Here is a 12,381-nt window from a genome sequence, read left to right as displayed (position 1 = left end):
AAAAAAATACCCCCTTTTCTGTATTTCTCCGGATAAACCTGCTAAATGTACCCCTTTTTAAAGGATTCTCGGGCCGGAGATGGCGTTCTGTAACAACACAGTGCAGCCGCATGACTGACTATAATACCAACATGTCAACAAGCGTAATCTCCGCGTAGTAGGAACTAGCCTGTAGTTATAACTAATAAACATAGTAGCCGCGTGAATATATATATATAGTAGTACATCCCATCAAGTCGTTGCAGTCCGCGGGAGGCTCTTGATCGACGTCCATAGTTTGGTAAGGGTCGGTATGAGACAAGGCTTTCACGGACCAAAAAAATCACGTTAGGGTTATTTACGATTATTAGCTAAGCTTATTTTTTTATTTTGCTTCAAAATCTAGACCATTTTGAATAATGACCACGTGTATGTAATAGCGGCATACGGAATTACTACCTTACCAATAGCAGGGGTTAATAATGCCATTAATACTAATTAATTTAATTACATTAATAATAACATCATTATTAACCCCTGCTAATAGTGACCGTATGTTACCAGCGTATACTGGCGACGGTGTAGATGAAACGGCGGACAGTAGGTGCGCAGCGACAAGTACAGCGACAAGGACGTAACCTTACTCTCTAGCGTGGAAGCAGAACATCAGGACGACAAACCTGGTCATCATTATCGCCCGGGCGGAGGGCACTCCCATTGTTAAAGGTACTGGGGACTAGACAGGGTATATTTTCCGAACATCATTATTGGCACAGGGTATATTTTCCGAACATTATTATTGGCCCAGGGTATATTTTCCGAACATCATTATTGGCACAGGGTATATTTTCCGAGCATCATTATTGGCACAGGGTTATCTAGATACACACCCATCAAGCTGATATTGGGCCAATATCACCAGGCCAATATTGGACAATTATAGGCAGATATTGGTCCAATATTGGGCCAATATCTATCTATCTATCTATCAATCTGCCTATATATATTTACAGGACAGGACATAACCGAAATGTGCAATATTGCAACAGGGTATACTTTTTAGTGCAGTATATTGGGACAGGGTGTAATTTAGGGCGCAAAGCGGTTTGCGACAAGGTCAGGTTTTCAATGTCCCGGAGGCACCCCCCTACCCAGTTCCGAGGCGAGTGCACCCCCCACCCGGGCATTATCGTCAGTTCATCGCTTGATGCACCGAACCCTCCAGCATCGTACACATGATATTCGAAGCAGTTTACTAGAAACAGAATTACCCGCCACTCTGTATAGTCTACGTAAAGCAGTGGTTCCCATGAATGGGTTGATTGATCCAATTATTTATTTATTATTATATATTTATATTTCATTACAAAGTACTTCGTAATCACGTACAAATGTTTTGCGCCACTACTAGGTAATCACGATAAATGTAACGCCGCACGTAAGTTAACACCAACCAACACCAGTGTCCATCAAACAGCAATACAAGTCCGTCACACAGTAGGATCCGTAAATCAGTAGAAAAGATCATTCAGGCACTAACACTTAGTCAATCTGGCAGCGACATGTCTATCAGGCAGTAACACATGTGGTAATAACATTAGTATTACATGTGGTAAATACATGGGTAAATCAAGAAGAAACGCAAGGGCAAGTAATTTAGGGCCTACGTTGAAAAATTCCGAGTCAGGCGTGGTTGACACCTCCTTATATAAGTGTCGATCGTGGATATACAGGATAGTTAATTGTTGCTGGTACAACAGATTATAGTCAAGTCAAGGCGAATGATGTCAAGCAGTGACTAGTTATAACATTTGTGTTCCTGGCCGTGGGCAGTTCGCTATTTTATCACGTAATAGTATCAACATTGGTCCGGTGGCAACTTCTAAACAACGTTATAGAATAAATAGCTATTACCCGATATATATTTTTTCACTATATTTTAACGCAATGACCATTAGTAGACAATACGGCACTATAGCTACTAGCTATACGGCTACTATATATACGGCTACTATACGGCACCAGAGCCCGGCAGTGAACGTAGGGAATTCAATTACTGTAGACTCAGGTTTACAGATTCTAGATGATGAGTTGTTCCACCCTTGGATTCATACAGAGTAGAGCGAGTCACAGTACGAACTTGATCGCGGAATGACACTATTAGTATTCTCGAGGAACTACAGAAAATGTCTGTCGGCGACAGAAATTCATATCAAACTCTATAGATAAAGCTATAGATAACTCTATATAGATAAAACTATAGATAACTCTATATAGATAAAACTGCTTGCCTGAATTCCTGTATGGCTTTAATTTGCAGCCTGTGGAATATTACGCAGGCAAATCTTACATATATTATTACGAGTATAACCTTATATAAGCAAAACGTTACAAATATTATAAATATAAAGAGCATTCATATGCAAATTGCAATGATGGACAGCGGGGGCACCAACGTTAGTGCTTGGTTTCCCTATGTGGGGTACGTTAGCATTCAACCTATTATATTTTCGTTGATAAAATCAGGACACCAAAAGCAACCCATACTGCATGTATGACTTATGATTCAACTGTACATCACAAAACACTGCTTATAAGAGAGATAAGAAATATCACTCTGCAATAATCTAATAAGTGCATGACATTATTCTAGATGAACTGAGCATGCATCATCCTTAATCATTTCTCTACTCGACTATATTTAGATGTGACAGGCCCAGACACATCGACACACGTTGGCCTGTTAGAGAACACATTCATAACATATTTGGACAATAGGTATAACATCTGGAAGAAGACGTGAAATATTCCATACATATTCGAAGAACTAACAAGTGCCGCAGAGCGACAGCGCTCATCTCACGTCTACTGTGGTGACTCTGTGGTGGAGTGGTTTACTATTGGTAAAGGTGACATACAAAAATTCCATACTGGTTATTTCTATGGCTTGATGTCTAATGTGACCACGAGTATACTCGTTGACTTATCAAATTTTGCAGAAACAGAGTCAACATCCACCATGAAGGGCATTTTCAAATTGAGACTGTACTGCCCAGCTACAACTGTCAGATCCTCCTGCGTAACATCAAGCTGACAACTAGCTGCTATCAAGATGCCTTGCAGTGTGATGGTGACCTGAACTCTCTTCGCACATGCTCCCTCTTGTGGCAGTATTTCAACCACATGCTTTGGTGTTGTTACATGACTCTTTTTTGCACTCAAATCCGTGCTGTGTTTAGTCGAGACTTCGTTCATATCCAATAAAGTGGGTGTTGAGCAAATAACAACATCACGATCTTGCCCCGAAATTTCACTACTGGGTGCTGGCGAGTGTTTATCATTTGGCATCTTATCAGACCCATGATCTTTAACTTCTTTTAATTGCGTTTTATAATAGTCCACTAGAGACGGTTCTGGTTTAGAACTGTTACTTGCAGTTGACTCTTTTTTGTGATTATCAGCACTGCCACTTAATGTTGAATTAGCTATGGTGGTAGGCTTTGCAGAATTTCTCTTCTCTGATAGGACATTGACGAGGGATGAGGGATTTGGTGTCAACAGTGATCCGTCACCAATACGGGGCTGCACTACAAAGAACTTTTCCAGGCTGAGCGTTTTGAGGCCAGGCTGGAAGTTGGTATCCGGCAGCAAGGAGTATGTGTGTGAGAGACTGACAGCAGAATGATGTTCAATGAAGGAAATAATCAGGTCTATCAACATCTGACGTTCCTCATTGTTACTGCAGCATTCTTCCAAGACTGAAGAATTTACAGCGACGGCAGTCACACTGAACGAACCTGAAATATAAGTTTTTTCGGTAACGTTAAAATTTCAATTTAATGAGCAAGAAAGATAATCAATAAATGAATTTAAAAACTTTAAAAGTACCTTTCTGGTCAAATCCTGTATCCCAGGTTCCAGCCAACATTGAGATTGCTTCACACTTAGAACGTGGTGCAGGAACTTTATTCCACTGGCAGACATTGACAAAGACTCTTGTGTCATTTCTAACCTTAGAAAAAAGTTGACATCCTGAGTAATCACCACTATGGCATTAAATTTAACAATATTCAACTAATTATTTGCTACAATAATCAAGAACTTATTGATATGAAAATCTTACCTTTACTGTAGAAAAACACATATTTGCCCGAGGAGGTAGAATTTCGTTCATAGACGACTTGAGCAACTTGTGATACTCCTCAGGTGCTTCCATCTGCAAGTCACTTAGCATATTCCACACCTAAGTTGATAAAAAATAAATTTAATTTGCATTAGTTCAAGTGTGGAAGCGGAACAATTTCAGGAAATCCAAAATTACATTGCCCCCATCTAGTAGTACAGTCGACCTCGCCTAAGTCGACATCGCACAAGTCGAAAAATCGGCGAAGTAGCTAGAAGCTCCACAAAAGTCCCGATCTTTCCTTATGTTTTTACTTTGATAAATCTTCGTCTAAGTCGAAATTCACAAGTCTAATTCCAGCTATATCGAAGAAGAATTCTAGTCCCAATGGAACCATGCGCGAACTTAGCCACGAATTCTTCCGGGTCAGGTCATTTGTGACAAAATATTTTGTATTTCAACCATACAGTACACATACTCATGCGTCTATGTCGTTGTAATGCTATGTACAGTCTTCGCGTGTGCACGTACCAGGGGCGGATTCAGACCGTATTTGCCGTATTGGAAAATACGGTCTAGATTTCAAAGTGCCCTTCGAAATTTTGCGCTAAAAAATACAGAAAACAATTTGATGGAATTTGGCTATATTCTTTATTTGTTTTCTTTTTCTTCTAATTCATTAACAGGACTTGAAGAAAATCAACATTTTAAATGGTAACAAAACTAGCTTTGATATCTGAAAAAGAAGGGAAGGGCTTGAATCATTCTGCATTAATTGTTGGTATGCAAAGCGCAGGCAAAATCAAGCAAAAATAAAATTTCATATATGGTTTTTAGCTATTGCTGCTTGACTAAATGTGTACTCAAATGGTGCTAATTTTGGTGCCCATGCAGGGACCCTTGAAATTTTTAATTTCCTGGGGGAGGCGGCCCCCAGACCCCCGCCATGTGCTTCCGCGCCTGATGGCGCCCACTGTGGGGTGGTGTGCCCTTTTTGGGGGATGTGCCCTTAAAATCTGGAAAAATACTGTCTATCTTCAGCCCTGGATCCGCCCCTGCGTACACGTGCGTGCGTGCGTGTGAACGACCTGTGGCTTAAACCGACCAGGCTCTCCGACTGTTACACGTCGTAAGACGTAGTGTTTTAAGCGAGAAGGGAACTTGTGGCTACCTGTGGCCATAGATCATTAGATGCTGTGGCTATGCTCCGAGACTCAGAACTGTGCCTGTGCCGTGGCTGTACGATCGTACGGGGTGTTAATTAAATTAAACTTGTCTTTAGTTAATGTTATTACTAACTCCGTTATATATAATTTTTACCTGTTGTACTTGACTGCAAATGTCATCTGCCATATTTAATTATAAGGTGCAGTTATGCAAATGATCTTGCATATGTTTCAAGAACACGATAACCAAGCCGTCGCTCGAGTACGGAGTAAACACTGCTCTCGCGCGTGCCTATCAACGAGTTTGCGTCTCTCTTGGTCCCTGCTATATCCGGGCATTTTGTAGTACATTTTGCAAACTGCGCAAGATAATTCAGTTTTAAAACGTTATAAAACTATAAACAAACAGTAACAAACAAGTAAAAACAAACGGTTTGTAAACATACAAAATACACACATATATAAATATAAAATGACAGAAATTCTATGTAACACATGTATGTTCCTATAGGTGGCGCTGCGGTGGTCCAGGTTGTTGCTTGATGCTGGAACGTCGATAGGTAGGTAAAAATGATCTAATAACGTTATGTCATGTTATGTTTGTTATGTTCTGATATTTGGCGTCCCGTACAGGGAATATAGTGCCAAGGTAGTCCATCAGCTAACTGACCATCAGTGTGTAATGAGTGCATACGTGTACGACTCGTGACATCAGTTGACAGTTGTCATGAACTAGCTCTAGTACTACTCTACCTAGCCTCTACCTACCCTACTAGCCTCTACTACTCTAGTACTATAGCCCGCTTACATTAACTGCCGCTGGCCGCCGCTTTCCTGGTCGCCGCCTGGCCGCCTGCTGCCACAGGCACTTGAAGCGTTTCAACTGTAAACACACGCCGCCGCCATTGCGCGCACACTGACACATAAATATATTCGCTGCTGGCTATCTATCATGCCCAGCAGCCGGGCTACACGTCTTCGTTTCCCTAAAGCCCGGCAGTTCTTAACCCTACGTCTAACCCTAACGCCTAAAAACCTACAAAAAACGCCTAAACTCTACCGCTAAACCTAACCCTAAACCCAATCCTAACTCTAAACCCTAACCTTGTTTTACTTTGAGGATAGACGGCTAAAATTAAAAATGCGGCATTTAGGAAATCGAAGACCTGCTGCGCCGGCAGTCGCGTTCAGATTACGCCGGCGGCCGGGCAATAGCCACTGTGCTAAATATATAGGCAGGTTGAGAAAGCGCGGATCCCAAAAATTCGCTCGACCGCTCGCTGCATTTCTCACGATTCAACACAAATACACATCCAACAGCTTCCATCTTTGTTTCTCCTTCAGAACAGTGTTCACTTGTTATAAAACATAGCGTGCTGTTCGTAACCGAGCTGTGTCACGCGAAATCACACAAAGACTGACGAAATTCTCGCGTTCGCTAGCACTGCGCACCGGATGGTAACGAACTTTCGCCCATGGTTAAAGGCGGCGAAAGTTCGTTAACATCCGGTGCGCGAGTCGCGCTTTCTCACCTGCTATATATTTATGTGTCAGTGTGCGCGCAATGGCGGCGGCGTGTGTTTACAGTTGAAACGCTTCAAGTGCCTGTGCCTGCTGCCGCCAGCGGCAGTTAATGTAAGCAGGCTATAGTACTAAAGCTAGTCATGAACATGCTCTGAACATCGTGTATGATTGATGTACATTGCAGTTTGCACATGATACTGATAGTGCTTATTGTCATACACCGCATTTCCTGAAGAATTTGCACTTACAGTGCTTTAATCATGCTAGAGTAAAAAAACGGTAGGGTCAAAAATGTGTTAACTAGGATTTTCACGCAATAACTTCGCGCCTGTGCGCAAAATGAAGTTAAATTTCGGCCAATGACAATGTATCCTTGTGGGTAGCTCTAGTACTATAGCCCGCGTTCACTAACTGCGGCAGGGCTATAGAACATTGTCAGCTCGATTTCGCTACTGCAACCTGTCACCACCTGTCCCCATGAAAAATTGATTACAAAACGCAAAATGATCGGGTTTTTTAACACTTATTTATCTACATGGACACCTCACCTATCTTTTTGAACACTTTCCACAACTTTACACCATGTATTTATCTTTTTATTACTCAAAGTCAGCACTACTGGCATTCCCGTTTGAAATATTCTGGCGTGCGAACGCGTGACGTCACCGGTATTGTATATACATGCACCATAGCTGCCATGTGTTTTGCCTACATATCTGGTGCATGTATATACACTACCGGTGACATCACGCGTTCGCACGCCAGAATATTTCAAACGGGAATGCCAGAAGTGCTAACTTTGATAACAATGAACACTTTGTTCTAAATAAGAACTATCGGCGGCTAAATAAGAGCAATATACAGTCCTTTGAATTTCTTGACTAGTCAGTCAAAGGGCTTGTTGGGGTCCATTATGCAGAGCTTCCAATTGAAATGGCCCATGAAATTGTCAAGTGGAATTGTGTTTTTCGGAACCCCAAAGAAAATGTCTCCCTCTTACATGCACCCCCTCCCTTAGCTCTAGTACTATAGCTCGCGTACCGTTGCCGCATGGCTATGGCGATGTTTCATGTTTATAAACATTGACGTCATATGCGTACATGCGCAGTTTAACGGTTGGCAGCAAGCAGATGCGTGATATTGTTCGATACAAGCACACACACGCACGCACGTGTACGTACGCACGCACGCACGTGTACCTGCACACACACGCATGCACGCACACATGCACACACGTGTACCGGCCTGCACACGCACACACGCACGCACGAACGTGTACCTGCACGCGCGCACACACGCACGCACGCACGTGTACGTGCACACACACGGACGCACGCATGCACGCACGTCTACATGCACATGCACATGCGCGCATACACATACGCACGCACGCACGTGTACATGCACACACACGGACGCACGCACGTACGCACACACTCATGCACGCACGTGTACGTGCACACGCACGTATACATGCACACGCACACACTAGTGTTGTCAATCGGTTGTAATTTCATAATCGATCATCGGTTGGACCCAAGTAACCGATGATCGGTTACAATCGGTTACTCGGGGTGTTGAATGCCTGCGTGTGCATAACGTCGTGTGCATGTATGTGTGTGCATGTATGTGCTTGTTTAGCCCTGTTTACTGTTTGTTTTGCACTGTTTACTACTGTGTGTATAATACATGTACTGATTCTCATCACTTTTCCAAGTTTTCTTGTTCAAATTATTATTTTTTTTATTAAATCGATTATGGATTTTTATAACCAAGCGCTTGGTTCGAGCCATTGTTCAACCGATGATCGAGTATAATCAATGATCGTGACATCACTAGCACACACACACGCATGCACACACGTTTACGTGCGCACGCACACACGCATGCACGCACGTTTACGTGCACAGGCACTTGTACGTGTCACGCCCGCACGTGTACGTGTATGTGCACACGAACGCACGCACGCACGAACATGTACGGGCCCACGCACACACACACGCACGTGTACGTGCACACGCACGCACGTGTAAGTTCACACACACGCACGTGTACGTGCACTACATAAACAGTGCTTTCTATCAGAACATGTGGTCATTCATCTGTAAATGTCAAGCAGCACGCTTCGCTTCTGCCAACCACAACACATAACAAATACACGTGACCTGATCTATGACGTCACGTGAAACATCGCTATAGAACATTTTATGCCAGTTTTCCTAACTGCACCTGCTCCCCAATGCTTCCACGAAAAATGGCTCAAAAAACGCAAAATGATCGGGCTTTTTAACACTTATTTATCTACATGGACATCTCACTTATCTTTTTAAACACTTTCCACAACTTTACACCATGTATTTATGCATTTATTCCTCAAAGTTCTAGCATTACTTGCGTTTTATTTTCAAATGCTGTTGTGTACACGCGTGACTTCACCCGAAATGTAGACAAAACACATGGGCAGCTATGATGCAGACTATTACATTTCGTGTGACGTCACGCGTGCACACAACAGCATTTGAAAACGAAACGCAAGTAGTTCCTAGCACTTTGAGGAATAAATGCATAAATACATGGTGTAAAGTTGTAGAAAGTGTTCAAAAAGATAGGTGAGGTCTATGTCCATGTAAATAAATAAGTGTTAAAAAGCCCGATCATTTTGCGTTTTGTGAGCCATTTTTCGTGGAAGCATTGGTGAGCAGGTGCATCTAGAAAAATGGAGAAAGATCATACAATCTTCTGCATTTCAGACAACAACCTCAGTTGAATCACACATTTTAAATATATTACACAACAATATCTGGTTTATTGACCAACTTAAGCAGGTATAGGCTACATATCCGAAGTAATAGGAGGTAAAAATAGGGTCCTGAAATGTTCGTATTAGTAGTATACTACTAACGCTCTTTCCGAATCCTATTCATAGTTAACTGATGAGGCTTTTTGTTGGAATAGAAATGGCAGAATACAAGGGAGCAGCAAGCGAGGCAGGGCGTGCCATGCAACTAATCAAACGCCGGGAGAAGGAAAAGAAAGAATTGGAACTACGGAAACAAAAGATTGAGGAAGGAATTGTCTCAAACATTGGCAATAAATTTGCTGTTCATTATGATGCTGTGGAAGTACAGTTGAAATCCAGCACAGTTGGCCTGGTATGTATAGATCAGTATATTCTTCACTAGGAAAAGTTTAAAGGAAGACTTGACTCTAGGTTCTAGGGTTATTTTCAGTTGATTTAGGTTAAAATTGCACTCCATTAAAAATTTCATGATTCAATCATCATTAGAAATATTTTTTTAATGTTTTAAAACTAACGACTACAGTTTGATTACAACGACGGTGGCGCATCTCAAAGTGCACTGTCTGAAAAGTTGTGCAAATGGTATTATTTATAAATCATAAATAAATAATAATAATAATATGATTTATTATTATAATAATGGTATGGTAAAGTATGTGCTATTATTTATAAATCTACTATCATAATATACTCTCAAATTCTAGAGTAAAGTATTTCTTTAATGACGCTTCTTGCATGTCATCTATCAATCTATTTGCCTGTCCCAATCTACCTGTTTTTCTGTTTGTGCATCCTTCAATTCGTCTGTTTTTCCACCCATCTACATGAGATATTTTCTGTGATGTGGTGTGACACACCAAGTGACAAACATAGTCTCAATGATATTTGCCTCATTTGCTACTTTATTGAAAGGAGCATTAATTAAATAAACTTCCTATTGGCATGTGATTACTTTCATGTACAAGATAAAACGTTTAATGTGCGTGCAACAATTATAACACAAAACAATTTCTCTTTTGCAGTACTGAGAGACACTGTTGGTAGCAAGCATGGATGCAGCATCCAATCCTAAATAAGAACTGTCGTGTTCTGGCTGTTAAGGATATCACAGTATCACACTATATTCACTGCTATGTGTAGCTTTTTATGGTTTCACGACTTTGATTCCAGGTAACTCTTGATCAGATGAAAGCTAAGCAGGAGTTTATGATAAAAGAAAGAGAAAAGCAGTTAGCTAAGAAGGAGGCTGAACATAAACTCAGATTATTAGAGGAAAGGCAGAAAGAAAAACAGGAGCAGAAACAGGTATGGCTCCTTTAAATTAGGTGTGTACCGGATCCAACTTTTTAAGTTCCGGCCGGAACCAGAACCAGCCGGAACTTTAAAAAATAATTCTGGCATTTTATTCGCGAGCGAATTGTGTTGCAAAACCTGCATGTTGCAGTATCCCTGGTTTTAGTCGATTATTTTCAACTAACAAACAGATGCTATTCCTGTGGCTCTACGAGTATTTTATTTTAAAAGAAAATCTCGTGAATCACCTAACATCAGTTAGGTTCAGTTCAGTTAGTTAGCCGATGTTCAAGTGGCAAACGTTTTCTGGGCAGAATAGTGTAAAGTTGTTAACACTATATTGTCAGCAAGTTGACTCTATTCAAGCTCAACTACATTCAGTGACTGATCTTTTGATCTTGATGACGCTTGTAGCATAAATGAAATTAGGAAAAAACTTTGAAAAATTGGTGATCCGGCCGGATCCAAGTTCCAGTGCACACCTACTTTAAGTTTAAATGGGTGTTTATAACTCTTGACATGAAGACCTAAAGGCAGTTGCACTAGGTATTCAAAACCTAGTATCTGAGCACGTGTGAAGTGAATTGCCATTCCTCCCGATAGTGCTGTGTCATCATTATTTATTGATATAATATAATGGATTATAGTAACAACATCATGTCCTGACAGTGCTCAGATGATATTTGATGTTTCTATGTAGAGAGCCACTTTGTCATTTAACATGGATGATGATGGTTCAGAAGAAGAGACCGAGGATGTGGATTCTAAGGAGGAAAGTAGAGATTCAACTGATGTAGAACCTCTTCTAAAGAAGAAGAAGCTCGGTAAAAATCCAAATGTTGATACAAGCTTCCTCCCAGATAAAGAGAGAGAAGAGGAAGAGAATGGCCTCAGAGAGCAACTACGACAGGTTTGGTGTAGTCCTATCTATTATTATTTAGTCATTAAATTATATTATTTTATTAGATTAGTAAAACAAATATTTTCTTAGAGGATAAGTTAGATTGATAAATGTATAGTATATTTGTATATTGCTGTAAATATGACATTTTTGTCATCTATCTATATTCCCCCTACAGGGGCAGATCCAGGATTTTTGAAAAGGGGTATCCATGAAGAAAAAAAATGCACTTTTTCCTGCTTACTTTTTCTGGTGTTTTAAAAAGCTGCCGAAGGCCACTTAGATGGGGTTTGGCGGACCTCCCCCAAGATTTTTTTTTTAAATTGGTGCATTGTGAGAGCATCTGCGCAGTAATTTTGATGTCTAGAATGCAAAAATTTCAGTATCAGATCCGGTAACCCGGACGCCTGCGGACCTCTCTTTGCCCATTTCTAGGGTTTTATAACGAATTTACATATATATAAGTAAATCTTTATCTGAAAAACTAGCGCTAAACAAGATTTTTTTATGGAGACAATATAAGAGAAGTGTGTGTGTGTGTGTGCGTGCGTGCGTGCGTGCGTGTGTGTGTGTGCGCGCACGCGTGCGTGCGTGT

At 41.1% G+C, this 12,381-nt stretch overlaps 2 protein-coding genes across 2 annotated transcripts in view; one reads left to right on the top strand and one right to left on the bottom strand.

Annotated features, from left to right (window-relative positions):
• Nucleotides 1-2,427: 2,427 nt before the first annotated feature.
• Nucleotides 2,428-5,546, bottom strand: LOC106805795 (PIH1 domain-containing protein 2-like). The gene is made up of 4 exons (XM_014807533.1): nucleotides 5,423-5,546; nucleotides 4,103-4,222; nucleotides 3,868-3,991; nucleotides 2,428-3,776 (listed from the first exon to the last, which is right to left on the bottom strand). Exons 1-4 carry the CDS (start codon nucleotides 5,453-5,455, stop codon nucleotides 2,920-2,922), a joined length of 1,134 nt encoding a protein of 377 aa, XP_014663019.1. The 5' UTR covers nucleotides 5,456-5,546; the 3' UTR covers nucleotides 2,428-2,919.
• Nucleotides 5,547-5,793: 247 nt separating this feature from the next.
• The window catches only part of LOC106805715 (protein FAM50A-like), a 9,304-nt gene continuing 2,716 nt past the window's right edge, over nucleotides 5,794-12,381 (top strand). The window contains exons 1-4 of the mRNA XM_014807421.1: nucleotides 5,794-5,828; nucleotides 9,748-9,944; nucleotides 10,763-10,897; nucleotides 11,586-11,795. Of these exons, the coding sequence (XP_014662907.1) occupies nucleotides 9,750-9,944; nucleotides 10,763-10,897; nucleotides 11,586-11,795 (540 nt within the window). The 5' untranslated portion in view covers nucleotides 5,794-5,828; nucleotides 9,748-9,749. The remainder of the gene's footprint in view (nucleotides 5,829-9,747; nucleotides 9,945-10,762; nucleotides 10,898-11,585; nucleotides 11,796-12,381) is intronic.

The sequence above is a fragment of the Priapulus caudatus genome, unplaced genomic scaffold, assembly GCF_000485595.1.
Source record: "Priapulus caudatus unplaced genomic scaffold, Priapulus_caudatus-5.0.1 Scaffold7, whole genome shotgun sequence".
Classification (NCBI taxonomy): Eukaryota; Metazoa; Priapulida; class Priapulimorpha; order Priapulimorphida; family Priapulidae; genus Priapulus; species Priapulus caudatus.
This window is presented reverse-complemented; position numbering and strand designations above follow the sequence as displayed.

Coding starts and splice junctions, on each gene's coding strand:
- LOC106805795 (XM_014807533.1), bottom strand. CDS start 5,455: ATGGCAGATGACATTTGCAGTCAAGTACAACAG. Junction 3,992..4,102: donor TGTGTTTTTCTACAGTAAAG/GTAAGATTTTCA, acceptor CTTTTTTCTAAG/GTTAGAAATGACACAAGAGT. Junction 3,777..3,867: donor TACAGGATTTGACCAGAAAG/GTACTTTTAAAG, acceptor CTTATATTTCAG/GTTCGTTCAGTGTGACTGCC.